This window comes from Salmo trutta, chromosome 4 (genome assembly GCF_901001165.1).
Source record: "Salmo trutta chromosome 4, fSalTru1.1, whole genome shotgun sequence".
Taxonomy (NCBI): domain Eukaryota; kingdom Metazoa; phylum Chordata; class Actinopteri; order Salmoniformes; family Salmonidae; genus Salmo; species Salmo trutta.
This window is the reverse complement of record NC_042960.1, coordinates 2,619,794-2,646,014: the sequence shown is the minus strand read 5'-3', so window position 1 is coordinate 2,646,014 and position 26,221 is coordinate 2,619,794. Positions and strand designations below refer to the sequence as shown.

Genomic DNA, 26,221 nt, shown 5'->3' with positions numbered 1-26,221 from the left:
CGTAGATTGATTTGGAATTCGGTCTGGGTTTGTTTTTCGTATACAAATAGATAGCAATGGAATGGTCTGTATTCAAACTGTCTCCACGTGGTATAGCGTGTGCACAACATTCTGTAGACTTGACCTTTTGTGAAAGTTTGAAAAAATTGCATCATTTAGAAAGAGAGCAAGGGCGAATTCCATTTCTTACACAAGCACACGCCGACACATTCAGATATACTACATAAGCACCCTAGTGGTCATCTGTTTGTTCACCCACACCCGCCCGCAATTGCTAATAACCCATACGCAACCGCCTGACTGTATGTGAAAATCTGACCCCCACGCTCAGTATTTATTTGACACAGGGTGCATGATTTTGTTTCGCTTGATTTAGATATGTTTCTGCTAATAATTTCCAACATTTTGGTCATCTATTTGTTAGACAACTTGTCAATAATTAGATACATGTAGCATTTCTTTTGTATTTACATGTATATGTTGCCCTAGAAGAATAAATAAACCCTTGCTCAACAGAATAATGTAATAGATCAATAGAATGAACCTCACCGATGTCAACTAGCATTTTCTCTGTCATCTTTCACAGAGCAACTACGTTTAGGGACAGTGGAGAAAATACAATAACGCAACAAAAAATTCAAACTTTTTCTGTGCAAAATTTCCAAATTAAATCAGTTTGACCTGTTGTAAGGAAAAATAAATCTGTAAAAACGACCCAAGATGTTTCTGATGAGATTTCAGTTCGGCTTTGATGCTTATCTTATGTGGTTAAAATACGATCAGCTTTTATGTTGCTTTTACGATGAAGACAGCACCTCTACAGATAGTATCAAACGGAGCATTGCATTCTGTCAAAATGCATAAATAAATAAATCATATTTCTCCACTCCTGTTCCCAAGTCCAAGCTTTGCCTACATTTGGTGTATCATTTTACTGCAATAAGTGTTTCATTCTGCAGGAGTTGATATTAAGGCTATATGAGAGGTTATAGATCTACAGTCAGTGTCCAGATTTCAGTTTCAATTTAACCCATCTAAACAATAGGCTACAGTTCCCCTTGATGTGCCATAGGCCTATTTGAAGTCCCATCTTGTGACTGTCAAATTTATGTAGCACCTCACAATCATCACATATAACATAACATACCATAACACTGCTATCATACTCTTTCACCACTTCACCAAATATTTTACAAACATTACTTTTCTGGCCATGCCTTCGCTTTATTTTCAACTCTCCTTTCACAGCTTTTGTCTTCTTGAATTAATCTTCGAAAATGTAATTTCTGCCTCCATGGATTGACGTTAACTTTTTCTGATAAAAAAAACTAAACAAAACCCGACAAGGTAATAAAAAAGAAGACAATGTTAAAAAAAAAAGCTAAAACAAGGTGGAGAAACTGTCCACTGGTGACTCACCGAGGAAAGAGCCAGTATCTCTGGCTTGTCATTAAATGTGGAGACCTGCTATTTTATCAAATCAATTCTCTGTAATTATCATTACCTGATTAAACTAATTACGTAAATTAAATTTACTAGGAAGTCGGGGCAACACGTAAGAATTTGTTTATATAGAGCGGCTATCTCCTGAATCCACTCTTAAAGATCTGAGATATTTTATATCAATAGCAATGAATCAGTCATTAATTATTCTTATTACCTTTGTCAGTCTCATCTGAACGTTGTAGATTGTTGGTTCTCTGCACGAACCCAGCCTCTACTATGAATCATCCATACACCGATTGGCTCAATTATTTATTTACTAACTAATTAAACAATTACACAATATACAATACATAACATTATACAGTAAAATACCGTCCCTAGTGGACTAAACAAGACAAAACAGTTTGGTTATAACACAGTAAATTCAGAGAGAAGAGAAGGGGGTTTTGGAAGGAAGATTAAGGAACATTGGTCTTTATCAGACCTGGGAAGCTATTCTCACATAAATACATATGCCACTAAATACATTAGCCTTCCCTGTAGCTCAGTTGGTAGAGCATGGTATTTGCAATGCCAGGGTTGTGGGTTCGATTCCCACAGGGGGCCAGCACAGAAAAAAAAAAATTATGAAATGAAAAGAAATGTATGAAATGTATGCATTCACTACTGTAAGTCGCTCTGGATAAGAGCGTCTGCTAAATGACTAAAATGTAAAATGTCTATTGCTCATTCGGAAAAGCAGTGTTTATGTGAAGTTGGTGATGTGAGGCTCTGGTTTGCCCAGTCGATGTCACCCTGCCCTTTGTGGAATCTTCTGGGTCGTCGTGTGAAGTTCACGTGGTCTGAGAGGTTCATCTCACTCTGGAGATTTGTTCACGTTGGTCAGTGTTCTCGTACAAGATTTGCTACCTTTCCAGCTGCAGTCTGTTAGGCTGTCATCTAGAAGAAAAAGCAATGCACACCTATTAAGGCGAGGTGCTGGCTAGCGGAGTAGAAAACTTGAAAATAAGGGAGAGCCGCACACTCTAGGAGCTCAGATGCAAAAATGTAATATCCAACGTTTCGACAGCCAAACTGTCTTCATCAGGGTATGATCACAAACACTGCGAGATGACTGGTTTATATAGTGTCAAAAGACACATAGGTGTCTGTACTCATGGCCAAGTGTTGCCTAATATCATTGGTTAATTCTCAAATATAAAGAATGGCATACAAAGAACAGCATACAAAAAACAAATGGATAAAATATGATCATAGATTCATTTTAAACTACACAAGCTTACAAACAATTACACTGGCAAAGTCACAATATTCACAAGAATGGCTTAAGATCAAAGTCTATGTTGAGACCAAAGGGAGCAAGGGTCTTTAAATTAAAGATTCAGGCAGCCTCTCGTTTTAACAATAAATTATCAAGGTCACCCCCTTTCCTAGGGAGGGTGACATGTTCGATGCCAATATAACGCAGAGACGAAATCGAGTGGTTTGCTTCCAAAAAGTGGGCTGCAACTGGTTAAGTCAAGTTTTTGCACCTAATGGTGCTGCGATGCTCTGAGATACGTACTTTTAATTCACGCTTTGTTTTACACATAATTTTTACCACAAGGACAAGTTATGAGATAAATAACTGCCTTAGTGGAGCCCGTAATAACACCTTTGATTGGGATCGATTTCCCTGTTTGTGGGTGTTTGAAGGATCTGCATTTACTTGTAATTTCCATCCAGTAGGGGTTCAAATAGATGGTGTTCAGGAATATCTTGGGGTGGTAAATCAGAGTGTACCAATTGGTCTCTGTGATTTCTGCCCCGCGAGAATACGACCAAGGGAAGGTCCTGAAACACATTACCAAGACGATCATTGTATTTTAGAATGTGCCAATGTTTCTGAACGATTTGTTGGATATTACATTTTTGCATCTGAGCTCCCAGAGTGTGCGGCTCTCCCTTATTTTCAACGCTGTCATCTAGGACTCCCTTAATTTCATGTATAGAGAAAGCTCCCACGTTTCCTGTCCTGTATGGTTGACATTAGAATTAGCCCTTTTAAACGTGAGTACAAATCCTCACGGTATTCAGAACTGATGTGACTTTGAGTCACAGGGCTTTTATAGAAACGTAGAAAAGGGGTTGGTTCATAATTTCCAATCAATGCCTATTCACTTGGGTGTGGCTACTGTCTTAGTTAAACTTTACTGGGAAGGCGATTTTCTAATTTCAAAAGTTAACATCACATTTCATCATTTCGCAAATAGTTTCATCTTTACTCATTCATTTTATAAAATAATTAGATGCAAACCTCATAACTTCGACACCTGTATAAACAGAGTTAGGGTAATGTGGCTGTATTGTCTTTCATGAGGTCACAAACATGAAACGAAATGGACCGTGTCGTAGCTGGTTTCCCTGTGACCATTTACACATTCTCCAAAATAGGAATATTGTTCAATTCTCAAATTCTGGGATGTAGTAGAATTGGGCGGGAGAATCCCTTACTGTGAAACTCTCTCTCTATGCTGCATGGTCAGGGAGAGATGAGTCTGTGTGGTATTTACTGCCCCCCCCCTCCCCTCCTAACAGAAGAGGGTGGGGTGGTTGTTCACGTCTCTGCTAGCCAATTCACTGAAAGGGCTAGCAGAGATTTCAAAAAAGCTTCACGGGGAAAGCACACTTTGCAATAATCTGAGTACGGCGCTCAGAAAAATACATCAGGCAATACAGATACCCGCCATTTTGGAGTCATCTAAAATCATAAATAGCATTATAAATATTCACTTACCGTTGATGATCTTCACCAGAAGTCCCTTCCAGGAATCCCAGGTCCACAATAAATGTTGTTTTGTTCGATAAAGTCCATAATTTATGTCCAAATACCTCCTTGTTGTTTGGGCGTTCAGTAAGCTACTCCAAATGTAGGAAGCGCGATGAAAGTTTCACGATGAAAAGTCAAAAAAAGTTATATTTAAATTCGTAGAAACATGTCAAACATTGTATAGCATCAATCTTTAGGGCCTTTTTAACATAAACTTCAATAATATTCCAACCGGACGATTCCAATGTCTTGAAAAACATTATGGAACACAGCTACCTCATCACATGAATGCGCGCCAATGAACTCATGTCATTTTCTAAGTCACCAACTTCCCGGCCTTCTTGTTCGCTCTATGTTCACTGCAAAAGCCTGAAACAAGGTTCTAAAGACTGTTGACATCTAGTGGAAGCCTTAGGAAGTGTAAAATGAACCCTAAGTCACTGTGTGTTAGACAGGCAATGACTTGAAAAGACTACAAGCATCAGATTTCCCACTTCCTGGTTGGATTTTTCTTAGGTTTTTGCCTTTATACTCACAGACATCATTCAAACAGTTTTAGAAACTTCAGAGTGTTTTCTATCCAAATCTACTAATAATATGCCAATATTTTACTCTGGGCCCGAGTATTAGGCAGTTTACCCTGGGCACGCTTTTCATCCGAAATCGAAAATACTGCCCCCTATACCTTAAAAAGTTAACCCAAAGTTCTTCTCCTTATACTTGTGTAGAATAACAATACATTTTCCCTTCTGATCAAATCTTACACAATTAGTCATTTGAGGTGTGTGTGTGTGCATGTGTGTGTGGACGCAGAAGTTCTGTCCCCACAAGAATAGAGTATAGACTTTTTTTGACCAACTGGGGACATTTTGTTGGTCCCCACAAGGTAAAATGCTATTTCTAGGGGGTTTAGGGTTAATTTGCGTTAGGGTAAGACTTAGGGTTAGGAGCTAGTGTTAGTTTTAGGGTTAGGATTTAGTTTTAGGTTTAGGGTTAGGGGTTAAGGAAAATAGGATTTTGAAAGGGACTGAATTGTATGTCCCCACAAAGTTAACTGCGCAAGACTGTGTGTGGGCCTTGGATCATCACAACAAACGACAGACATTGTCAAATAGAGCATCAACGCCCTGACAGCATCAGGAAGAGGAGATGTACCAGAGCTGTGCCTGTCAGGACTACAGGTGTGTGTTTGTGTCTCAACGTCATGAGCAAAAGTTACTTTCACAGTGCCAATATGAAGGTTGTATTTGAATGGCCGCATTTGAAATGTGGTTGCCTGTTTTGGTAACTCTGCCAGATCTGGTTAGTTAGCCAGTGGACTGAAAACGTTATTTCCCATAGAGTTCCAGTATTGATCCTAATGTGTGGTCTGACTAGTGTGTATGTGTTGTAATTCCCAGCTGGCCTCATGGTGGCGCCACCCTCCTCTGAGATCTTTGTGTTCACTGATGCTCCTGCTAAAGACACTGCACTGTAGAGCACACACACACACAAACAATAGTACGCAAGTATAAACACCATGGGACCACGCAGCCGTCATACTGCACAGGAAGGAGACGGTTTCTGTCTCCTAGAGATGAACGTACTTTGGTGTGAAAAGTGCAAATCAATCCCAGAACAACAGCAAAAGACCTTGTGAAGATGCTGGAGGAAACGGGTACAAAAGTATCTATATCCACCGTAAAACGAGTCCTATATTGACATAACCTGAAAGGCCGCTCAGCAAGGAAGAATCCACTGCTCCAAAACCGCAATAAAAAAGCCAGACTACGGTTTGCAACTGCACATTGGGACAAAGATCATACTTTTTGGAGAAATGTCCTCTGGTCTGATGAAACAAAAATGTAAATGTTTGGCCATAATGACCATCGTTATATTTGGGGGGAAAAGGGGGATGCTTGCAAGCTGAAGAACACCATCGCAACCGTGAAGCACGTGGGTGGCAGCATCATGTTGTGGGGGTGCTTTGCTGCAGGAGGGACTGGTGCACTTCATAAAATAGATGGCTTCATGAGGAAGGAAAATTAAGTGGATATATTGAAGCAACATCTCAAGACAGTCAGGAAGTTAAAGCTTGGTCGCAAATGGGTCTTCCAAATGGACAATAACCCCAAGCATACTTTCAAAGTTGTGGCAAATGGCTTAAGGACAACAAAGTCAAGGTATTGGAGTGGCCATCACAAAGCCCTGACCTTAATCCAATAGAAAATTTGTGGACAGAACTGAAAAAGCGTGTGCGAGCAAGGAGGCCTACAAACCTGACTCAGTTACACCAGCTCTGTCAGGAGGAATGGGCCAAAATTCACCCAACTTATTGTGGGAAGCTTGTGGAAGGCTACCCAAAACGTTTGACAAAAGTTAAACAATTTGAAGGCAATGCTACCAAACACGAATTGAGTGTGTGTAAACTTCTGACCCACTGGGAATGTGATGGAAGAAATTAAAGCTGTCATAAATAATTATCTCTACTATTATTCTGACATTTCACATTCTTAAAATAAAGTGGTGATCCTAACTGACCTAAGACAGGGAATTTTTACTAGGATTAAATGTCAGGAATTGGGAAAAACTGAGTTTAAATGTATTGTTTTAAGGTGTATGTAAACTTCCGACTTCAACTGTCCTTTCCTTACTCTTACTCCCATCCTTTTATTACTTTTACTTTGCTTTACTTTCATCCTTTATTCTGTCATCAACCTCTCTCTACCTCTCTTCTCTCTACCCCTCCTCTCTCTACCTCTCCTTCCTCTACCTGCAGTTAGTACTTCATCCACCCTGGTCTCTGTCACCAACACTACAGCTGTACCTGTAGTTAGTACTACATCCACCCAGGTCTCTGTCACCAACACTACAGCTGTACCTGTAGTTAGTACTACATCCACCCAGGTCTCTGTCACCAACACTACAGCTGTACCTGTAGTTAGTACTACATCCACCCAGGTCTCTGTCACCAACACTACAGCTGTACCTGTAGTTAGTACTACATCCACCCAGGTCTCTGTCACCAACACTACAGCTGTACCTGTAGTTAGTACTACATCCACCCAGGTCTCTGTCACCAACACTACAGCTGTACCTGTAGTTAGCACTACATCCACCCAGGTCTCTGTCACAACACTACAGCTGTACCTGTAGTTAGTACTACATCCACCCAGGTCTCTGTCACCAACACTACAGCTGTACCTGTAGTTAGCACTACATCCACCCAGGTCTCTGTTACCAACACTACAGCTGTACCTGTAGTTAGTACTACATCCACCCAGGTCTCTGTCACCAACACTACAGCTGTACCTGTAGTTAGTACTACATCCACCCAGGTCTCTGTCACCAACACTACAGCTGTACCTGTAGTTAGTACTACATCCACCCAGGTCTCTATCACCAACACTACAGCTGTACCTGTAGTTAGTACTACATCCACCCAGGTCTCTGTCACCAACACTACAGCTGTACCTGTAGTTAGTACTATGTCCACCCAGGTGTCTGTCACCAACACTACAGTTGTACAGTAGTTAGTACTACATCCACCCAGGTCTCTGTCACCAACAATACAGCTGTACCTGTAGTTATCACTATGTCCACTAGAGGGCCACCTTTGACTCTGTCCCTGTATCTAAGGATCTGTGTGATTTACATTTACATTTACGTCATTTAGCAGACGCTCTTATCCAGAGCGACTTACAAATTGGATGCTTTCTCTCCTGATTGTGGAACAGAGTAGAGCTTTAGAGTTGTATAATAGTTAATGTAGGTAGCTGTCATGTGGAATCAGTGCAATGAGAGTTTTGTCATTAGACGTAACCGGTATGTATATGTTATGTTGTACTGAAAGACAGGGTGGAAATATGAACTTTTTATCATAATACATGTGAAGAGTTTTTATTCTTAAATCTGTCAAATTGAAACTATGGAGATATTATCAGAACTTCTGCTTTTCATTCTGAGTATCTCATCACAGTCAGCATAGATAGAACAAAGACCCTATAAGGTACAGATCTATAATCAGGTTTCCCTCCACAAAGCCTAACTTTAAGCATTCGTGGTGGAAATTCAAAACAGACCTAAGATCAGTGTCTTGTGGCAACTTCCCCCTGCACTGCCGGTCAAAGAGTGCAAGACACAATTGTCTCTCCATTTGAAGGCTGTAGGGTATATGTGAATTTTCCAAAATTGGGACCCTGTGAATTCACACATACATCATATAGCACGATATTGAGTCATATCATGTAGTATATTATCACTTCAGTTAAATCATATGTTGAAAACTGATGAACACTGTGGGAAACAAACGTGTTCAGATTAGAAACTAAGGCTGGTGCAAGTCACGTGGTGACCAGTTTCCCCTTCACTGTGGTTGAAAGTTTAAAAAATAGTATCACTACAGTAAATAACACAGATGCAGGACAGTGCAGGGAGAAGACACAGCTACAGACATAATTTAGAGCTGTGGTTAGAATTTGAAGTTACTGTATTTGAGCACAAGTGTGTTAAGATGTCAGAGGGAGTCTATGAAATCCCAAATAGATTTGAAGATGATGAGCCTGATGCAATGAAGAACACAGACATTGATGACCAATTATATGCCAACGTAAGAGCCTTTAAGCCCAGTCCAAGAGATGGAGTTGATGCTTCAGGTAAGATTACACACACACACACACACACACACACACACACAAATTGCACACATTAAACAGGTGAGATTACCCTGTATAACTATAGATTTAATTGTCCCAATCCTGGATGAAACAGCAAAACACATTATCAAAGATGACTTTACTTATTTTAATAATTTGTGATTTAGTGCATTTTCAGCGGTGGAAGAGACCCTCTGGAGTTGCTGCAGTGTGTCTGGGGCTGCTGTGTGTTCTCCTGCTGGCTGGGATCATAGGCCTGTCTGTCTACTGTAAGTTTAGTATGTTGTCACTGAGACTTATGTAGCCTACTTAATCATACTTAATCATCAATGGTGTGGTAATTACATTTTTGATTAACTCTTCCTTTTTACAGATGGAGTCATTTGTCATCACGACTCAAAAGAGAGAGACCAGCTACAGACCAGTTACAACAACCTGACTGAAGAAAGAGACCAGCTACAGGCCAGTTACAACAACATGACTGAAGAAAGAGACCAGCTACAGACCAGGGTTAGGTTCCATGGTGAGTGGAGTTCATTCATTTAATTTAGTACATAGAAGATATGTAGCATCTTTGTAGACTTTTGAAAGCCTGCTGTTCTGTTGTGTTTATCTGAGAGAAACCATGTCTATCTGGATGGTGGAAGTTTGGCACCAGCTGCTATTATCTATCTTCCACGGTGAACACAGCTGGGGCCGGTCAGAAGGAGTGCAGAACAATGGGGGGAGAGTTGGTTGTTTTAAACAGCAGAGAAGAACAGGTAATAGATAATACATTATTAATACTACAATACTACTGTTTCTTTATTATCATCTACTTCTCTGATTAGTATTCAACATGTATAACCAACTGCATCGCCAATGTTCATGTCACTGTCAATTTATAAAATACATTTCCTGTCAGAAACAAAAGTTTGCATGAGATTATATAAACTTAGCAAGAAAAGAAACGTCCTCTCACAGTCAACTGCATTTATTTACAGCAAATGTAAGATGTGTAAATATTTGTATGAACATAACAAGATTCAACAACTGAGACATAAACTCAACAAGTTCCACAGACATGTGACAAACAGAAATGGAATAATGTGTCACTGAACAAAGGGGGGGGGGTCAAAATCAAAAGTAACAGTCAGTATCTGGTGTGGCCACCAGCTGCATTAACTTCTTTGGAGTAGGGGGCAGTATTTTCACGTCCGGATGAAAAGCGTGTCCAGAGTAAACTGCCTGCTACTCAGGCACAGAAGCTAGGATATGCATATTATTAGTAGATTTGGATAGAAAGCACTCTGAAGTTTCTAAAACTGTTTGAATGATGTCTGTGAATATAACAGAACTCATATGGCAGGAAAAAACCTGAGACAAATTCGACCAGGAAGTGGGAAATCTGAGGTTGTAGTTTTTCAAGTGATTGCCTATCCAATATACAGTGTCTGTGTGGTCATATTGCACTTCCTACGGCTTCCACTAGATGTCAACAGTCTTTAGAACGTTGTTTCATGCTTCTACTGTTAATGAGGAGAGAATAAGAGCTGTTTGAACCAGGTGGCTGGCAAAATGCCATGAGCTCAGTCACGCTCGTAGCCGTGAGAGAGAGCTGAGTTCCTTTTCATTTCTAAAGACAAAGGAATTGTCCGGTTGGAATATTATTGAAGATTTATGATAAAAACATCCTAAAGATTGATTCTATACATCGTTTGAGATGTTTCTACAAACTGAAATGCAACTTTTTTGACTTTTCGTCTGGACTTAGTTCATGCGCCTTTTGCATTTGGAATAGTGAATTGGACGTGCGAACAAAATGGAAGTATTTGGACATAAATATGGACTTTATCGAAACACAACAAACATTTATTGTGGAACTGGGATACCTGGGAGTGCATTCTGATGAAGATCATCAAAGGTAAGTGAAAATTTATAATGCTATTTCTGACTTTTGTTGACTCCACAACATGGCGGGTATCTGTATGGCTTGTTTTGGTGGCTGAGCGCTATACTCAGATTATAGCATGGTGTGCTTTCACCGTAAATCTTTTTTGAAATCTGACACAGCGGTTGCATTAAGGAGAAGTGTATCTATAATCCTATGCATAACACTTGTATCTTTCATCAAAGTTTATGATGAGTGTTTGTGTAAATTGATGTGGCTCTCTGCAATATCACCGGATGTTTTTTAGAGGCAACACATAATGCGCCAATGTAAACTGAGATTTTCTATATAAATATGAACTTTATCGAACAAACATACATGTATTGTGTAACGTGAAGTCCTATGAGTGCCATATGATGAAGATCATCAAAGGTTAGTGATTCATTTTATCTCTATTTCTGCTTTTTGTGACTCCTCTCTTTGGCTGGAAAATGGCTGTTTTTTTGTGACTAGGTGCTAACCTAACATAATCATATGGTATGCTTTCGCCGTAAAGCCTTTTTGAAATCAGACACTATGGCTGGATTAACAAGAAGTTTATCTTTAAAATGGTGTATAATACTTGTATGTTTGAAGAATTTTAATTATGAGATTTTTGTTGTTTTGAATTTGGTGCCCTGTAATTTCACTGGCTGGCGTCCCACTGGCTGGCTGGCGTCCCACATTTCACTCGCTAGCGTCCCACATACCCCAGAGAGGTTTTAAGTACTGCAGTTCAATTCCTCCTCGTGGACTGCACCAGATTTGCCAGTTTTTGCTGTGAGATGTTACCCCACTCTTCCACCAAGGCACCTGCAAGTTCCCGGACATTTCTGGGGGGAATGGCCCTAGCCCTCACCCTCCAATCCAACAGGTCCCAGAGATGCTCAATGTGATTGAGATCCAGGCTCTTTGCTGGCCATGGCAGAACACTGACATTCCTGTCTTGCAGGAAATCAGGCACAGAATGAGCAGTATGGCTGGTGGCACTGTCATGTTGGAGGGTCATGTCAGGATTAGCCGACAGGAAGGGTACCACATGAGGGAGGAGGATGTCTTCCCTGTAATGCACAGCGTTGAGATTGCCTGCAATGACATCAAGCTCAGTCCGATGATGCTGTGACACACCGCCCCAGACCATGACGGACCCTTCACCTCCAAATCGATCCTGCACCAGAGTACAGGCCTCGGTGCAATGCTCATTCCTTCGACGATATGCGCAAATCCGACCATCACCCCTGGTGAGACAAAACTGCGACTCGTCACTGAAGAGCACTTTTTGACAGTCTCGTGTGGTCCAGTGACGGTGGGTTTGTGCCGATAGGCTATGTTGTTGCTGGTGATGTCTGGTGAGGACCTAGCTTACAACAGGCCTACAAGCCCTCAGTCCAGCCTCTCCCAGCCTATTGCAGACAGTCTGAGCACTGATGGAGGGTTTGTGCATTGCTGGTGTAATTTGGGCAGTTGTACCTGTCCCGCAGGTGTGATGTTTGGCTGTACCGATCCTGTGCAGGTGTTGTTACACGTGGTCTGCCACTGCGAGGACGATCACCTGTCCGTCCTGTCTCCCTGTAGCGCTGTCTTAGGCGTCTCACAGTACGGACATTGCAATGTATTGCCCTGGACACATCTGCAGGCCTCATGCCTCCTTGCAGCATGCATCAGGCAGATTCACACAGATGAGCAGGGACCCTGGGCATCTTTCTTTTGGTGTATTTCAGAGTCAGTAGAAAGGCCTCTTTAGTGTCCAAAGTTTTCATAACTGTGACCTTAATTGCCTACCGTCTGTAAGCTGTTAGTGTCTTAGCGACTGTTCCACAGGTGCATGTTCATTAATTTTTATGGTTCATAAAAACAAGCATGGGAAACAGTGTTTAAACCCTTTACAATGAGGATCTGTGAAGTTATTTGGATTTTCACGAATTATCTTTGAAAGACAGGGTCCTGAAAGAGGGACGTTTCTTTTTTTGCTGAGTTTATATACCTATACTATAAAATCAAATCAAATTTTATTTGTCACATACACATGGTTAGCAGATGTTAATGTGAGTGTAGCGAAATGCTTGTGCTTCTAGTTCCGACCATGCAGTAATATCTAACAAGTAATCTAACCTAACAATTTCACAACTACCTTATACACACAAGTGTAAAGGAATGAATAAGAATATGTTCATAAAAATGTATAAATGAGTGAAGGCCGAACGGCATAGGCAAGATGCAGTAGATGGTATAGAGTACAGTATATACATATGAAATGAGTAATATAGGGTATGTAAACATTATATAAAGTGGCATTGTTTAAAGTGGCTAGTGATACGTTTATTACATCAGTTTTTCCATTATTAAAGTGGCTAGAGTTGAGTTAGTATGTTGGCAGCAGCCACTCAATGTTAGTGATGGATGTTTAACAGTCTGATGGCCTTGAGATAGAAGCTGTTTTTCAGTCTCTCGGTCCCCGCTTTGATGCACCTGTACTGACCTCGCCTTCTGGATGATAGCGGGGTGAACAGGCAGTGGCTCGGGTGGTTGTTATCCTTGATGATCTTTTTGGCCTTCCTGTGACATCGAGTGGTGTCGGTGTCCTGGAGGGCAGGTAGTTTGCCACGCTGTCTGTGTGGTTGGACCATTTCAGTTTGTCCGTGATGTGTATGCCGAGGAACTTAAAACTTTCCACCCTCTCCACTACTGTCCCGTCGATGTGGATAGGGGGCTGCTCCCTCTGCTGTTTCCTGAAGTCCACGATCATCTCCTTTGTTTTGTTGACATTGAATGTTAGGTTATTTTCCTGACACCACACTCTGAGGGCCCTCACCTCCTCCCTGTAGGCCGTCTCGTCGTTGTTGGTATTCAAATCTACCACTGTATTGTCGTCTGCAAACTTGATGATTGAGTTGGAGGCGTGCATGGCCACGCAGTCATGGGTGAACAGGGAGTACAGGAGAGGGATGAGAACGCACCCTTGTGGGGCCCCAGTGTTGAGGATGAGCGGGGTGGAGATGTTGTTACCTACCGTCACCATCTGGGGGCGGCCCGTCAGGAAGTCCAGGACCCAGTTGCATAGGGCGGGGTTGAAACCCAGGGTCTCGAGCTTAATGACGAGTTTGGAGGGTACTATGGCGTTAAATGCTGAGCTGTAGTCGATGAACAGCATTCTTACATAGGTTTTCCTCTTCTCCAGATGGGTTAGGGCAGTGTGCAGTGTGATTGCTATTGCGCCGTCTGTGGACCTATTGGGGCGGTAAGAAAATTGGAGTGGGTCTAGCGTGTCAGGTAGGGTGGAGGTGATATGGTCCTTGACTAGTCTCTCAAAGCACTTCATGATGACGGAAGTGAGTGCTACGAGGCGGTAGTCATTCAGCTCAGTTACCTTAGCTCTCTTGGGAACAGGAACAATGGTGGCCCTCTTGAAGCAAATAAGTAATATATTATTCAACTACTATTCTACTACTACTATTGTACTACTACTATTTTACTATGACTTATAATACTACTGTTATACTACTACTACTATACTACTATACTACTAATGCTATGCTACTATTACTACGATACTTCTACTACTACTACCACTACTATACTACTCCTACTATTATACTAATATTATTATACTACTATTATACTACTACTACAACTATTATACTACTACTATATAATTACTACTCCTACTGCTATAGTGCTACTATACTATTACTATAATACTAATATTACTATAATACTACTACTACTGCTACTACTACTACTACAACTATACTACTAGTATGCTACTACTATTATACTACTATTATCATATTACTACTACTATACTGCTAGCGTGGAACCCCGTATGACTTATAATACTACTGTTATACTACTACTACTATACTACTACTACTATTACTATACTACTAATGCTATACTACTATTACTACGATACTACTACTACTACTTCTACTACTACTACCACTACTATACTACTCCTACTATTATACTAGTATTATTATAGTACTATTATACTACTACTACAACAACTATTATACTACTACTATATTATTACTACTCCTTCAACTACTACTATAGTGCTACTATTACTATAATACTACTATTACTATAATACTACTGCTACTACTACTACTACTACTACTACTACAACTACTACTACTACTACTATAATACTAGTATGCTACTACTATTATACTACTACTATCATATTACTACTACTATACTACTAGCGTGGAACCCAGTATTATCGCCATATTCAACATTGTTTAAGAAATATTTTACCTTCAATTGTGTTATCCTGTGATAAAGCCATCAATATTTTGTGATTATTGGTGTCGTAAAAATGTTGTTTGACATTTCAGTGGAAATACTACTACTATCAGCTTTTCGATAAGCGGTTTAGCAAAAAAACACGGCATACGGTCCCCAGTTATTGGCCACCTTACTATTTTGTTCAATTACAAGACATATACATTACATTTTGTTCAGATTAGAGACACCAACTTGGTCTCCGAAGTGTTTACTAGATAGTTGACTGGTTGGCTAGCCTTCAAGTTTAAAAGAAAATGAATTACCTATCGACTTTTCATTGCATAGCCCAGTGCACCCTCCTGTGGACTCTTCGAAAGGGTTATTCACCAACATCATCTTCAGCGTTGTAACCAAATAATGTCTCATAATTTGTTTTACAGATTAATCTTTTGTTTTGAGAAGGTAGATAAAAGATTACTACTAAAATATAAATGAGTATGAATCATTTACATAAAATAAAACTTTAATTTCAGTAATGTGCATTACATACACAATGAAAACACTGTTGGAGTTTGTGTTGCAGAGATGCACTTGGAAAGTAAAGGAAGAAATACACAAGATGGGCTGAATAAATATATATATTATATATAAGACATCATTTAGACATCATTTTTTTTCCCTAATAAATAATTGCATATGAAAACAAACAAAACAAACAATTAAATATTGACCTGCATCCCTATAGTGTTACAGAAAGCACAATAAAACCTGCAGTGGAACCAGTGCTGTCAGAAGTCACAGCACACCCATGGCACCTCGGACTCACACTCCTGCGGGGAGCTTGCAGGCAGATAACGCTCTCTGCAGCGAGCACTGCAGGTGGTGTCTTGTTTTATTAAAAAAAAACATTAAATTGATTAACATGGTTGGCAAATGTAGAAGTACTGCAGCAATACTAGTAATTGACACAACTGAGAGAGAAAAACAACCAGATGATGAAGTACCTGCGGGTGGAGCCATGGGTGGTGGGACAGAGGTGGCTGCTGGAGCTGTTCTCTTCCTTTTCTGTGCTGCAGAGAGAAAAAGTAGTGTTAGACAGAGCATGTTTCATGAAAACAATTTTCAACTTTTTACATCAATACCTCTGGAGGAAGCTGCAGAAGTTCTGGAGGAGGTGGACATGCCTTGAGGGCTGGTGCTATGGACTGTAGATATGTAAAGAGAGAAATGTTTAAACATTGAAGTTTTATAAAAAACATAACAAACAGTATTTTCTTTGTAATTTAACGTGTGTTTACCTGTAGAGGTGGCTGTATTCAAACTGCAGGGGGCAGGGACACCAGGTGAGGCTGCTATGGTGGTGTAACTAGGGAAGATGGAGGAGGCAGTTGGTCCAGAGAAGGTCGCTTCGGTGGTGACAGACATGGGGTGGTGTGCATCATGGTGGTGGATGAAACCACTGACAATGGCTTGGAAAGGCTAGTGTTTGTGATGGTGGGGTTGAGGGGCCGACAATGGTGTGGCTGAGAGAGAAGGCACTTGGCCTACTTCTGCAGCTGGAGGCTCCGGCGGCTCCTATAGGTGTTGCACACTGGGAGGCATTGGCGGTGGTGACGCAGCTGCCAGGAGGGATTCCTGTGGGGCGTCCAACACAGGAGATGGCATCAATGGTCTCATCCATAGCTGCCATCTCCTGTGCCCTCTGTGTTCTTGGGGCTGCCGATTGTCTTTCTCCTCTGCCTTGGCCCTCTCCAGTGACAGGAGAAGGGTGAGAATTCCTCCCCGGTGAGGTATCCCCCCTGGTGAGGCATGTGCCGACCACTGGGAGTCTTCTGTATTGGTACAGCCGATACTTCAGGACAGTTAGGATGTGCCCCAGGTTCTTCTCTATCAGCCCCTCTATTAGGGGGTGCTCTTCTAGGGCTGGGACTGGAGCAGGGGCTGGGGGTCCTCCTGTGGGCGCTGGGGAGGAGGTGCTGGTGGATGACACAGTGCTGCTATTCCCGGAGAGGCGGTGGTGGGACATGGTAGAGACCAAGACGGCATTAAATGGGACCTTTCAATGGCTGAAGGGTCAAAAAGGAAGAGGCCACACTTCTTAAACCCTTCCACCACATAGCGCATGTCCTTGCAGCTTTGGTGCGGGTAGCGGAATACTCTGGCAAATTCTGATTTGTTTACCATGTAGGAGTGGTCAACATGGCTGAGGTCTCCAGCTGCCTTGGAGAACTCAGCCTTTATAGGGCCAAACTATGCCACGTCCAGAGGCTACAGGGCATGAGTGCAGTGTGGTGGAAGACAAATAAGTATTCCCTTAGTGCTGCCGTGATCACCTCCGGGTCCATGTGGATCTTGTGCCCATCGACGCGAAGAAGGAGAGGGCGCTCCTTCACTATGTGCTTAACCTCTCTGGGGTATGTGGGACGCTAGCGACACACTATTCAACAGCCAGTGAAATAGCAGGGCGGCAAATTCAAAACAACAAAAATCTCATAATTCTAATTTCTCAAACTTACAACTATTATATCCCATTTTAAAGATACCACTTCTCATTAATCCAACCACATTGTCCGATTTCAAAAAGGCTTAATGGCGAAAGTATAACATTAGAATATGTTAGGACAGCGCCGAGACAAGAAAAACCACACAGCCATTTTCCAAGCAAGGAGAGGCGTCACAAAAACCAGAAATACAGCTAAAATGAATCACTAACCTTTGATGATCTTCATCAGATGGCACTCATAGGACTTCATGTTACACAATACATGTATGTTTTGCTCGATAAAGTTCAGATTTACATCCAAAAACACCATTTTACATTGACGTGTAATGTTCAGAAATGTTTTGCCTCGCAAAACTTCAGGTGAATGAGCACATACATTTACAGAAATACTCATCATAAACGTTGATAAAATATTCAACAGTTATTCAAAGAATTATAGATACACTTCTCCTTAGTGCAACCGCTGTGTCAGATGTCAAAAAAGCTTTTTGGCGAAAGCAAATTTTGCAATAATCTGAGTACAGCGCTCATATCAAAACAAGCCATACAGATACCCGCCATTTTGGAGTCAATAGAAATGACAAAAATGACATTATAAATATTCACTTACCTTTCATGATCTTCATCAGAATGTACTCCCAGAATCCGAGTTCCACAATAAAAGTTTGTTTTGTTCAATAAAGTCCATCATTTATGTCCAAATACCTCCTTTTTGTTTGCGCGTTTAGTCCACTACTCCAAATGCAGGAAGCGTGCGCAAAATGTCACAACGAAAAGTCTAAAAAAGTTCTATTTATGTTAGTAGAAAAATGTCAAACGATGTATAGAATCAATCTTTAGGATGTTTTTATCATAAATCTTCCATAATATTCCAACCGTACAATTCCAATCTCTTCAAAAATGATAAGGAACACAGCTAACTTCTAAGTGAGTGCGCGCCACTGAGCTCATGTCATTTTCTCACTCATCTACTTCCAGGAGCTCTTATTCTCTCCCTATTCACAGTAGAAGCATGAAACAACGTTCTAAAGACTGTTGGCATCTAGTGGAAGCCTTAGGAAGTGCAAAATGAACCCTAAGTTACTGTATACTGTATAGGCAATCACTTGAAAAACTACAAACCTCAGATTTCCACACTTCCTGGTTGGATTTTCCTCTGGTTTTTGCCTGCCATATGAGTTCTGTTATACTCACAGACATCATTCAAAGTTTTAGAAACGTCAGAGTGTTTTCTATCCAAATCTTCTAATAATATGCATATCCTACCTTCTGAGCCTGAGTAGCAGGCAGTTTACTACGGGCACGCCTTACATCCGGACGTCAAAATACTGCCCCCTACCCTAGAGAAGTTAAGGAAGTGCTTCCTGAACAGGTCTCCGTCAATGTAGCCACTGTTTGACCATCCATAAAAGGCTTGGGGGGGGGCTCCCAGTGTGTAGTGGCCGCTGGGAAAACACTTGGGGTAGATGATAAATGGGGGGGTGGGGGGCGTCATCTTTCTCTGTCTCGTCCTCTCTTTCTGAAGCAGGCTAGCTCGGTGATGTGCTCCTTGGTCCCCAGAGCCTGCTGGTACACGTGTTTCACGCCCCGGGGGGCCATCACTTTGTGCCTGCTCTGACCATTACGAAATCCAGGCTCATCACACTTATAGATTTGTCTTGGTTTCTCCCTCAACCCACTCTCCTCCAAGTGCTTCTCATAAAAAGTGAAGAAGGTATCCATGGTTGGACGTGTGGCACGCTCAGCTCTCACCCTCTCCAGGGTGTCCAGCCTCCTCATGCTCAGATTCTTGTGCCTCCTCCTGAACATTTCCCACCACCTCTTCCCCAGTGGTGGGATTGTCTTCCCTGGGTGCCGAAACCTAGAATAGAATGTCAATTCTCCATCCAGGATGTAAATGTTTATTTTGGCATCACAATACACATACACATTTACATCACACACATTGAGAACAGTCAGTCCAGCATTCTACAAACATAAATCCATAGAACACCAGATACCTGCAGTTTTAATCAGCCTCTGTCTGGTGAAGGGGAACCCATGGCTGGAGCAAGTCGGTTAGTCGGTTAGGACATCTACTTTGTGCATGAAAAAGGAATATTTTCAGCAATTGTTTACAGACAGATTATTTCACTTATAAATCACTGTATCACAATTCCAGTGGGTCAGAAGTTTACATACACTAAGTTGACTGTGCCTTTGAACAGCTTGGAAAATTCCAGAAAATGATGTCATGGCTTTAGAAGCTTCTGATAGGCTAATTGACATAATTTGAGTCAACTGGAGGTGTACCTGTTGATGTATTTCAAGGCCTACCTTGAAACTCAGTGCCTCTTTGCTTGACATCATGGGAAAATCTAAAGAAATCAGCCAAGACCTCAGAAAAGAATTGTAGTCCTCCACAAGTCTGGTTCATCCTTGGGAGCAATTTACGAATGCCTGAAAGGACCAGGTTCATCTGTACAAACAATAGTACGCAAGTATAAACACCATGGGACAACGCAGCTGTCATACCGCTCAAGACGGAGACGGTTTCTGTCTCCTAGAGATGAACATACTTTGGTGCGAAAAGTGCAAATCAATCCCAGAACAACAGCAAAGGACCTTGTGAAGATGCTGGAGGAAACAGGTTCAAAAGTATCTATATCCACAGTAAAACGAGTCCTATATCGAGATAACCTGAAAGGCTGATCAGCAAGGAAGAAGCCACTGCTCCAAAACCGCCATAAAAAAGCCAGACTACGGTTTGCAACTGCACATGGGGACAAAGATTGTACTTCTTGGAGAAATGTCTTCTGGTCTGATGAAACAAAAATAGAACTGTTTGGCCATAGTGACCATTATTATGTTTGGGACATCCAAATGGACAGTGACCCCAAGCATACTTCCAAAGTTGTGGCAAAATGGCTTAAGGACAACAAAGTCAAGGTATTGGAGTGGCCATCACAAAGCCCTGACCTCAATCCTATAGAACATTTGTGGGCAGAACTGAAAAAGCATGTGCGAGCAAGGAGGCCTACAAACCTCACTCCGTTACACCAGCTCTGTCAGGAGGAATGGGTCAAAATTCACACAACTTATTGTGGGAAGCTTGTGGAAGACTACACAAAATGTTTGACCCAAGTTAAACAATTTGGAGGCAATGCTACCAAATACTAATTGAGCGTATGTAAACGTCTGACCCACTGGGAATGTGATGAACGAAATAAAAGCCTTTTCTCCACTATTATTCTGAAATTTCACATTCTTAAAATAAAGTGGGGATCTTAACCTCTCTAGGGAAGGTGGGACGAAATCGTCCCACCTACGTAACAGCCAGTGGAATCCTGTGGCGCGTTATTCAAATACCTTAGAAATGCTATTACTTCAATTTCTCAAACATATGACTATTTTACACCATTTTAAAGACAATACTCTCGTTAACCTCTCTGGCGCATGTGGGACGAATTCGTCCCACCTACGTAACAGCCACTTCAATCCAGTGGCGCGATTTTTGAATCGTTTGAAATACTATTACTTCAATTTCTCAAACATATGACTATTTTACAGCTATTTAAAGACAATAATCTCGTTAATCTAACCACACTGTCCGATTTCAAAAAGGCTTTGCAACGAAAGCAAAACATTAGATTATGTCAGGAGAGTGCCCAGCCAGAAATAATCAGACACCCATTTTTCAAGCTAGCATATCATGTCACATAAACCCAAACCACAGCTAAATGCAGCACTAACCTTTTATGATCTTCATCAGATGACACACCTAGGACATTATGTTATACAATACATGCATGTCTGTTCAATCAAGTTCATATTTATATCAAAAACCAGCTTTTTACATTAGCATGTGACGTTCAGAAAAAGCATACCCCCCGCAAACTTCCGGGGAATTTACTAACAGTTTGCTAAATTACTCACGATAAACGTTCACAAAAAGCATAACAATTATTTTAAGAATTATAGATACAGAACTCCTCTATGCACTCGATATGTCCGATTTTAAAATAGCTTTTCGGATGAAGCACATTTTGCAATATTCTAAGTACATAGCCCGGCATCACGGGCTAGCTATTTAGACACCCACCCAGTTCAGCCTTCACCAAAATCACATTTCCTATAAGAAAAATGTTCTTACCTTTCCTGTTCTTCGTCAGAATACACAGGACTTCTACTTCAATAACAAATATAGGTTTGGTCCCAAATAATCCATCGTTATATCCAAACAGCGACGTTTTGTTCGTGAGTTCTAGACACTATCAGAATGCTACATCACGGTCACGAGCATGGCGCATGGCGTGACAAAAAATGTCTAAATATTCCATTACCGTACTTCGAAGCATGTCAACCGCTGTTTAAAACCAATTTTTATGCCATTTATCTCGTAGAAAAGCGATAATATTCCGACCGGGAATCTGCAATGAGCCTAAACAGCCGAATGAAATTTCTCCACGGGGGCGAATCATGCACGCGCCTCATTCAATGGTCCTCTGATCGGCCACTTACCAAAGGCGATAATCTGTTTCAGCCAGAGGCCGCCTCGTCATCCTTCAGGTTTTTCCCGGGTTCTGAGAGCCTATTGGAGCCCTAGGAATTGTCACGTTACAGCTAAGATCCTTACTTTTCAATAAACAGATGCAAGACGCACGACTCCTTGTCAGACAGGCCACTTCCTGCATGAAACCTTGTCAGGTTTTTGCCTGCCATAGGAGTTATGTTATACTCACAGACACCATTCAAACAGTTTTAGAAACTTTAGGGTGTTTTCTATCCAAACCCGAACAATAATATGCATATTCTAGCTTCTGAGTTGGTGTAGGAGGCAGTTAAAAATGGGCACATATTTTTTCCAAAATTCTCAATACTGCCCCCTAGCCCAAACAGGTTAATCTAACCACACTGTCCGATTTCAAAAAGGCTTTACAACAAAAGCAAAACATTAGATTATGTCAGCAGAGTACCCAGCCAGAAATAATCAGACACCCATTTTTCAAGCTAGCATATAATGTCACATAATCCCAAACCACAGCTAAATGCAGCACTAACCTTTGATGATCTTCATCAGATGACACACCTAGGACATTATGTTATACAATACATGCATGTTTTGTTCAATCAAGTTCATATTTATATCAAAAACCAGCTTTTTACATTAGCATGTGACGTTCAGAACTAGCATACCCCCGCAAACTTCCGGTGAATTTACTAAATTACTCATGATAAACGTTCACAAAAAACATAACAATTATTTTAAGAATGTAGATACAGAACTCCTCTATGCACTCGCTATGTCCGATTTTAAAATAGCTTTTCGGTGAAAGCACATTTTGCAATATTCTAAGTAGATAGCCCGGCATCACAGGGCTAGCTATTTAGACACTCACCAAGTTTAGCCCTCACCAAAGTCAGATTTACTATAAGAAAAATGTTATTACCTTTGCTGTTCTTCGTCAGAATGCACTCCCAGGACTTCTACTTCAATAACAAATGTTGGTTTGGTTCAAAATAATCCATAGTTATGTTCAAATATCCTCTGTTTTGTTCGTGCGTTCAAGACACTATCCGAAGTGTAAAGAAGGGTGACGCGCACGACGCGTTTCGTGACAAAAAAATTTGAAATATTCCATTACCATACTTCGAAGCATGTCAACCGCTGTTTAAAATCAATTTTTATGCCATTTTTCTCGTAAAAAAGCGGTAATATTCCGACCGGGAAAGCGTGTTTACGTTCAAAGAGAGAGAAAATAAAAACATGGGGTCGCCTTGTGCACGCGCCTCAGTCTCATTGTCCTCTGATAGACCACTTACCAGGCGCTAATGTTTTTCAGCCAGGGGCTGGAATTACATCATTCAGCTTTTTCCCGGGTTCTGAGAGCCTATGGGAGCCGTAGGAAGTGTCACGTTACAGCAAAGATCCTCAGTTTTCAATAAAGAGAGTCAAGAAGAACAAGAATTGTCAGACAGGCCACTTCCTGTAAGGAATCTTCTCAGGTTTTTGCCTGTCATATGAGTTCTGTTATACTCACAGACACCATTCAAACAGTTTTAGAAACTTTAGGGTGTTTTCTATCCAAAGCCAATAATTATATGCATATTCTAGTTTCTGGGCAGTAGTAATAACCAGATTAAATCGGGTACGTTTTTTATCCGGCCGTGTAAATACTGCCCCCTAGCCCTAACAGGCTAACTGACCTAAGACAGGGAATTTTTGCTAGGATTAAATGTCTGGAATTGTGAAAAACTGAGTTTAAATGTATTTGGCTGAGGTGTATGTATGTAAACTTCCGACTTCAACTGTACATTGTAACATTTGACAAAATGCTGCCTCTATGTAGTTGTTGTAAGATGAAACACAGCCAACAGTGATAGGTGTCAAGAAGTTAATGGTTCAAAGTAGAAACGCCCCCATCAGATGACTCCAATTTTGATACGGTAAAGCTTGACAATGTTCAACTGTTTTTGTGATATGTGTTATCTAACACTTACAATTCAATTTTTTTTTGGTTACTAAGCAGTTTTATCAACATTTAGTAACCAAGCTATATATATATACACATTTTGAGGGAGACGCTGTATGCTGTAAAATATGACTGCGCAACAGACCGCACATAATTGTTTGTTTAGTGAGTGTTTAGTGAGTCTGCCAAATCAAAGGCAGTAGGGATGGCCAGGGATGTCCTCTTGATAAGTGTGTAAATCAGACAATTTTCTTGTCCTGCTAAGCATTCTAAATGTAACAAGTACTTCTGGGTGTCAGGGAAAATGTATGTAGTAAAAGCTATATAATTATCTTTAGGAATGTGGTGAAGTAAAAGTACTATTATACTACTACTATTATAATAATACTATTATACTATCCCCATTATACTACTACTATTATTATTATACTACTACTATTATGTATGTCTCTGCCGTGGAGATTAAATAATGGCCATTGTTTTTCTGCCAAAATGATTTTATAGATATTCGTTAATGGATTTAAGAAGAATGTCTGGATTGGTACTTATAAAAAAGACGGAATCTGGCAGTGGGTTGACAACACACCGTTTACAACTACGTGAGTGATTGACAGTTCTGAATTACTTTTACTATCTGTTTCTCTGTTGTTGTAATGATCATTTTTACAGTCCGGGAATCTCATCCCCAGTCAGCTCTCTCTCTCTCTCTCTCTCTCTCTCTCTCTCTCTCTCTCTCTCTCTCTCTCTCTCTCTCTCTCTCAAATGGTAGCAATTAAGCCTGGTGACGAGGTTAACAGACTGATTCTCTATGATGTTTTAGACGATTTCCAACTCTGATTCACTCTGTGGTTTATAGCTATTGGATGGAAGGGGAACCTAATAACTTGAATGACAAGGTGGCTTGTGTTGAGATCTCACAGACGGCAACAGACCCATTGAAGAGTTGGAAGGTCGGACCATGTGTTGAACAACACTGGGTCTGTGAGAAACCAATCACACTGTAATTATTTGTTATTTCCGTAATAGGCTTAAGATGCTTTTCTCTCTCTCTCTCTCTCTCTCTCTCTCTCTCTCTCTCTCTCGATGTTTACTGGTAGTGTCTAGTAGTTATCATGTTGATGGTTGGAAACAGTGCTGAATGGTTAAGTGATAATTCCACCTAGTGGTTAAAGTGAGATATCAACTCATCATAAAGGTAAAATAGTGGTATTATAGACTTGCCAATGGCTCTTTTCAATGAATCCTTCCTTTATTCTTCCTCGCATCCTTCCTCCTCTGCTCCTCAAAACACTTTGGATAATATGGTCCAAGAGGAGTGACCTTGGACCTTCTCCTCTAATAAGATTGAAAGGAGGAGCGGAAATAGGAGGAGAGGAGATAGGAGGAGAGAAATCTAGGAAAGATTAATTGAGATAGAGCCTTAGTGTCAGAGAGACATAGAGGAGGAAGAATAAAATTAAGAGAATAATAAGAAAAAAACATTGAATTATTTTAGATTTAGAGGATAGTATGTAGACATGCAATCTATAAAATAATTGTATTAATACTTTTTATTCGTATGTAAGTCGCTCTGGATGAGGGCTTCTGCTAAATGACAAAAATGTAAATTTAATGTAATTTGCCATAGGCTTATGCTTGTTTTTTATTTATTTTATATCTTGATTTTTTTTTTTGCATGTTAAATTATTATCATAAATGGCTTTAATCATAACAACAAAGTAAAGTAATAAAGGAACAATGTTCTTTAACCAGCTTCCTGATTGAATGTGATTGGATTGTTAAAACTGTGTCATTTGCAGTTGGACACAAACAGAATGCAGAACAGTACTGAGAGGGCACACCCGAATGAATGCATGAGCACACAAACAAGTCTGAAGTTCCTTTTTTACAACCTCTGAGAAAGATGCAAATATTGATTCATAGGTCATAATAGTTTATAACGGAGGAAACCATCTTGTTCATGAGAGTCTCAACTTTCAATAGAGTGGTTATAATAGTTTATAATGAAGGAAACCATTGTGTTCTTTAGAGAGTCTCAGCTTTCAATAGAGTGGTCATAATAGTTGATAGGCGTTTTTGTGAGGCGTCGTTTTTGGGACGTCTCATGGTCTAAAAAAAAACGCTCTTGCTCGGCCACGTTTCCCCAGAGATGTGGAAGTGTGAAATCGGCGGATGAGATCGATTGAGACGCAGCCCATGCAAAAAAACACATATCTCTGGTTAAAACAAACAGATTTT

General features: G+C 40.7%; 1 protein-coding gene across 2 annotated transcripts; it reads left to right on the top strand.

Annotated features, from left to right (window-relative positions):
- The first annotated feature begins 7,970 nt into the window (after nt 1-7,970).
- LOC115190895 (CD209 antigen-like protein C) lies at nt 7,971-25,852 on the top strand. Of its 2 annotated transcripts, XM_029748933.1 has the most exons (7): nt 7,971-8,059; nt 8,780-8,889; nt 9,057-9,158; nt 9,263-9,412; nt 9,508-9,650; nt 24,488-24,582; nt 24,840-25,852. In XM_029748933.1, the coding sequence occupies exons 1-7, from the start codon at nt 8,016-8,018 to the stop codon at nt 24,985-24,987; spliced, it is 792 nt and encodes a 263-aa protein (XP_029604793.1). In that variant the 5' UTR covers nt 7,971-8,015; the 3' UTR covers nt 24,988-25,852. The 2 variants fall into 2 exon arrangements, with proteins under 2 accessions (XP_029604793.1, XP_029604785.1); XM_029748925.1 differs by lacking the exon at nt 7,971-8,059 and having other exon boundaries at nt 8,441-8,889.
- Nucleotides 25,853-26,221: the final 369 nt, after the last annotated feature.

What these genes read in the sequence shown, in the direction of transcription:
- LOC115190895 (XM_029748925.1), top strand. Translation starts at nt 8,652, where the DNA reads ATGCAGGACAGTGCAGGGAGAAGACACAGCTACAGACATAATTTAGAG. An exon ending in AGATGGAGTTGATGCTTCAG is followed by an intron (nt 8,890 to 9,056) that starts GTAAGATTACAC and finishes TTTGTGATTTAG; the next exon opens with TGCATTTTCAGCGGTGGAAG. An exon ending in TAAACAGCAGAGAAGAACAG is followed by an intron (nt 9,651 to 24,487) that starts GTAATAGATAAT and finishes ATGATTTTATAG; the next exon opens with ATATTCGTTAATGGATTTAA.